The 6,000-nt window shown below is 46.6% G+C and overlaps 1 protein-coding gene across 3 annotated transcripts in view; it reads right to left on the minus strand.

Annotated features, from left to right (window-relative positions):
• The window catches only part of LOC147027915 (uncharacterized), a 98,977-nt gene that overhangs the window by 14,853 nt on the left and 78,124 nt on the right, over positions 1 to 6,000 (minus strand). Inside the window, exon 6 of one of the 3 annotated variants that reach the window (XM_085877752.1) lies at positions 989 to 1,172. The exons of the other annotated variants lie outside the window; for them this stretch is intronic. Coding sequence (XP_085733878.1) covers positions 989 to 1,172 — 184 coding nt within the window. The remainder of the gene's footprint in view (positions 1 to 988; positions 1,173 to 6,000) is intronic. 3 annotated transcript variants of the gene reach the window in all.

Raw genomic sequence — 6,000 nt, forward strand, 5'->3', positions numbered from 1 at the left:
TTCCTGACGCAACCCTGGTCGCCTCTTACGACACAGGGATAAGGATTGGGTTTCGCCATGATTCTGGGCTGCCCTACACCCTCTCATAGCGCGGCCCAGCACAGAGCCCCCGTCCTCAAGCGATCCTCAAACCCAAGCCTCCGAGTAGCCGGATTACAGGCGCACGTCACTACGCAAAGGTACCAGGCTATATATATATATATATATATATATATATATATATATATATATATATATATACACATTATAATATAATTATATATATACATTATAATATAATTATATATATATATATATATATATATATATATATATATATATATATATATATATATATATATATATATATATATATATATATATGAAATATGTGGCGTATTTTCCGGTGTATAAATTGCGCTTTCTTATCAGCAGGAAAAAGTTAAAAGTCGGGGGTGCGGTTCATACACAAGTGTAGAAAATAATAAGACTTTATGTATGTATTCAAAAAGCCATGACTTGCGCTTATAATGGTAAATGTTCTTCAGAATAGTTGCATCGATGTCAGTTTTTATTACGTCATTGCAATTTTAATGGTCCGTAACTCGGACAAAAATACGAAATACATTTCCAGTCCTCAAGTACATATCTGTTTAAACTCTGCAACAAGTTTGTTTTCCATGTCCGGGTAAAAGACCCATCTTCCGTTCCCTATCTTCTTCGAACGTTTCTCACTCTGAAAACTATTTTCTCATTCTTCACCATTCACCTCAAAGTCCTCGTGTTGAGTCCGAATTTCTGACACATCTGATACTGGTTCTTACAAGAGTTGTAAAACGTGATACTCTCAATCTTCTTTGAATGGGTGTGTGATAGACGCTTCACAGGCGTGTCCATTTTGATCGTGATGAAAGACATTTTACGACCGTTTTTCAAAAGAGGTCGGAAAACACCCTTTTACGACACTTGATGAACGACATTATTTTGAATGTACAACTCTTGTAAGTACCAGTGCAGGGCCTCTTCAAAGCAAGAGCAAGTCCACCGATCTTCAATATCATCCACTCTCCCCATCAAGATGTCAAGGCATTCATTTATGTAGCCTTCAAACTCTCCATCTGCCACACTGCAGAAGAGTTTGGGAAATGGCAAGTGGGGAGGCGATTCGGCATGGACAAGTCCATCATCTGGCACTGGAGAACAAGCAAAGCAACGAGAGAGAAGAGATTAAAAAAAATTTTTTAACAGGGGTGCAGTGAAAACACCAGAAAATATGGTATCGATATATATAAATATATATATATATATATATATATATATATATATATATATATATATATATATATATATATATGTATGTATGTATGTATGTATGTATGTATGTATGTATGTATGTATGTATGTGTGTGTGTGTGTGTGTGTGTGTGTGTGTGTGTGTGTGTGTGTGTCTGTGTGTCTGTGTGTGTGTGTGTGTGTGTGTGTGTGTGTGTGTGTGTGTGTGTATGTATGTATGAGTATATGGTAGCTCTTGAAATGAAATTTCAAGAGGCTCGAAACACTCTTGAAATGGTAGCTGACCAGGCTCGAGCAATGGATACGGCTCAGCAGCGATCCGAGTCATATGGGACACCGATGCTGCTAATGAACGCTGCTATGGCGGAAACTCAAGGAACCCCCCAGGGCACCTCCGACACTGAGGATGGAGATAAACCCGAGGAATCGGATACCCAGACCTCGTCAAACTCCTCAGCCACTACTTCGGTTGGTAAATGCTTCTTTTGTGGGTACAAAAGACACCCCCACAACAAATGCCCCGCCAGGGATGCCACATGCATGAATTGTGACAAGAAAGGGCATTATGCCAGGGTATGCAAATCTACTCTTAGAAGAAATAAACCCACTTCTGCGGCTCTCTACTCACAAAAGAAACTCACAGCAGCTTCACCGGGGAATCTATCCAAGGTTATCATCAACGTACGAATTAACGGGCATATGGCTGAGGCTCTGATTGATACCGGTAGCTCTGAAAGTTTCATCAACAGCTCGCTAGTGAAGGGCAGGAAATGGAAGATCCACCCGACAGACAATACGGTATGCACGGCCTCCACATCACTACAGTCCCGCATACGAGGGTACTGCAATGTTGAATTGGACGTAAAAGGTGACATGCATCGGGATGTAAGGGTACTGGTGCTTCATGATTTATGCGCAGACGTAATTCTGGGTCATAATGTCCTCAAGCAGCACGCGAGCGTCGAAATACCCTTTGGAGGAAGCAAACCTCGTCTAATTCTAAATGCTCTGACCACCACAGAGGTATCGTCCCCCCAGCTGTTTGCTAACTTGTCGCCGGACTGTAAACCGATAGCGATCAAATCGCGACGATATACCACTGCCGATATGAACTTCATCACTTCTGAGACCAAGCGATTACTGGAAGAAGGTATTATATAACCAGGCGATTCGCCATGGCGCGCGCAGATGTTGGTGACCTCCAGCCAGAACCACAAGAAACGAATGGTTGTCGATTACTCTCAAACGGTCAATCGCTTCACCCAACTCGATGCCTACCCTTTGCCGCGCATAGACGAGATGGTCGAACGCGTGGCCAATTATAAAATATTCAGCACCATCGATTTGCGAAGCGCCTATCATCAAATTCCCATCCGAGAGGACTACAAACATTACACCGCGTTCCAGGCAGGTAGACGCCTCTATCAATTCAGGAGGATTCCGTTCGGTGTCACCAATGGAGTAGCTTGCTTCCAACGAGTTATGGACGACATCATCTCGGATGAAAACCTCAAAGACACTTTTGTTTACGTGGACAATGTCACGGTGTGCGGTAAAGATCGGGGGGAACATGATATGAATCTGGACAGATTCTTGAGCATTGCTAGAAAATATAATCTGACTCTCAACTACGAGAAATGCGTATTCTCGGCAAGGTCAGTTAATCTTCTCGGCTACACAATAGCCGACGGCACGATTAAGCCCGATCCTGAACGATTGCGCCCACTTTGTGAGCTACCCCCACCTCAGGACCTGCAGACAATGCGGCGGGTGATCGGAATGTTCGCTTACTACGCGAGATGGATCCCCCAATACTCTGAAAAAATACATCCCCTAGTGCATTGCAAAAACTTCCCACCTGATGCCGCTGTTGTAAAAGCTTTCCACAGCCTCAAAGATGATATCAGTAATTCCGTGGTATTATCGATCAACAGCTCGGTGCCCTTCGTGGTGGAAACGGGTGCTTCCGATCACGCGATCGCTGCGACGCTCAATCAGTTCGGCCGACCCGTCGCGTTCTTCTCGAGAACTCTCTCTGGAAGCGAGCAGAGACACTCAGCAATAGAGAAGGAAGCGTACGCTATTGTCAAAGCCCTGTGTAAATGGAGACATTATTTACTGGGAAACCACTTCACACTCGTCATGGACCAGCGATCCGTTGCATTCATGCTTGATGGGAAAAATAACGGGAAAATTAAGAATGAGAAAATAATGAGATGGCGGATAGACCTAGCTTGCTATAGTTACGACATTGTTTACCGGCCCGGGAGGGAAAACCCTGCTGCAGACACCTTCTCTCGGGTCTACTTTTCGACGACAATCAGTCGGGCTTTGCAAGACCTCCATGAGTCTCTGTGCCACCCAGGAGTAACCATAATGGCACATTTCGTGCGCAGACAAAACCTTCCCTATTCTATCGAAGATATTAAACAAATGAATGCTTCATGCCCTGTTTGTGCTGAACTAAAACCCAGATTCTATGGCGCGGCATCTGGCAGGTTGATCAAGGCCACTTCACCCTTCGAGAGACTAAATATCGACTTCAAAGGGCCCCTGCCGACCGAGACAGACAACAGATACATATTCACTGTTGTTGATGAATACTCAAGGTTCCCATTCGCATTTCCTTGCTCGGATATGACCTCGGGCACTGTCGTGAAATGTCTGTCTGACCTCTTCGCTCTGTTTGGGAAACCTTCGTACATACATTCAGACAGAGGGCTGTGTTTCATGTCGGCCGGGCTAAAACAGTTCCTATTTGAGCACGGCATAGCAACTAGTCGAACGACGGGTTACAACCCACAGGGTGATGGGCAGGTGGAACGATATAATGGAGTCATTTGGAAAGCCGTAACTCTGGCGCTGAAATCGAGAGGGCTGGGGCCCGAGCGGTGGGAGGTTACCCTTCTCGACGCTCTGAATTCCATACGCTCTTTGCTCTGTACGTCCACCAATGCTACTCCTCACGAATGAATGTTTACTCACCAACGACGTTATGTTGACGGCCAAACGGCGCCCAACTGGCTAACCTATCCCGGAACAGTGTTCATGAAACGCCCGGTACGACAAAGCAAGTATGAACCAATGGTGGAGGAGGTCGAACTCATCGATGCTAATCCAGAGTATGCTCATGTCAGACTTCCTGATGGCAGGGAGACCACTGTGTCGGTTCGCCATTTGGCTCCCTCAGGTACTCCTCCTGCAGGTACACCACCATCTGGCACTCCTCCCTCTGACATTCCCTCCCCAGGTGTTTCCCCCCCCAGGAACTCCACCCAGGAATGGTGGCGACGGAGCTGCCGCGTTCCACCCGAGAGCGATCGAGGAGTCATCCCCGGCACGAGTCGAGGCTCCCCAAGAGGATCGGAAGCCTCCCTCAAGTGAAACGGCCATTTACTCCTGGAGAGGTCGACGGATAAAACCCCCTCGCCGACTCGATCTGTAAAGGGGATTATCGGCATCCTCGATGCTCATGCTCCTATATGCTCATTATATCATATATCGATGCTCATTACCATGCTCCTACAACTCAAAATAATCCTCACTGCTTGGAATGTATGCTTCTGTAGTTTAAATAGTTCGCGCTGCTTGAAATGTATACTCCTATAGCGCTGAAGTAATCATGGTGCGTTATTTGAGCCTCTAATTACATATTAAAGACGGGGAGAATGTGATGAATTGAAGGACGTGACGCGTGATCACATGTCGCGCGGCTCACGCACGGGATAGATAAAGCCGAGATTCCGCGCGGTCGGGGGGGGGATTGTCCCTGGGGCATTGTCATTTACGGCGGCGGTCCACTTGGTGCTCGTTGAATGGTAAGAATTGAGAGTATACCGGACTCCGTGCTAATTGCTGATTTATTTTGCGGTGATCTACTGCACATGTATACATTGCTACATTTGTACTCCTTGCTGCACCTGTATCCCCTGATGTGCCCGTAGAAGCGGCTTCAATCAAGTGAAATCAAGCCTACACACTGAAGGTTCTTCCCTCGCTTTCATTTCAATCGGGCTTCGGGACAGTCCGAGCATCGCTGAGGAACGGACGGGTTCTTACAAAAAGCATCAACTTTGGAAGAGCATCAAAACCTGTTCGTTCCTCTCAACGCGTCGCCGGGTGAGGCCCGAATCACCCGGCCGCTTGTCAAGGCCTGGGCTCAACCGCGGCTACACGAGCTGCCGTGGGGACGGGGCGTCGCGGGTCGCCCCATCGAGGCACCACGAGGGTGGAGGTAACCTGCAACGGTCTCGTGGAACTCCTTCGGTCCGCCAAGCTCCACGTTATAAAGGCCTACGGGCCCAGTCTGACCCCCTTGTCTTTGAGGGGGTTTTTCCTTGTTTATTTGTGTGAATGTCGTGGCGCCATGTCCGCAAGTAGAACTGTTTAAATGCTTGTGAATAATAAATAATAGACGGTTGTAGTGCTTTGTCTTGCTCGCGTCTTGTCCCTTCCCGCCAATTCCAATGCTTTTCTGTATACATGCATGTTGGTGTTTTGCATACCTGACTGCATACGTGTGTGAATAAATGTGTGTGTTTAAATGTTAACCCGTTCGTTGTGTCCTCTTTCCCCGAATGAACTGCTATCTTGCTTTCGGAATAATAACGGGCTTTTTGATAGCCGATAAAAGAATCAGGTCCAGCGAGGTCTCGTGATAATACCCCGCTCGGTTATCCCAGAATGGAACGAACCGCTTAAGCGGTTCGCATCCGAGCAGACCTCACT

The sequence above is a fragment of the Eptatretus burgeri genome, chromosome 4 (assembly GCF_056783735.1).
Source record: "Eptatretus burgeri isolate ZD-2024b chromosome 4, Ebu_testis_v1, whole genome shotgun sequence".
Taxonomy (NCBI): Eukaryota; Metazoa; Chordata; class Myxini; order Myxiniformes; family Myxinidae; genus Eptatretus; species Eptatretus burgeri.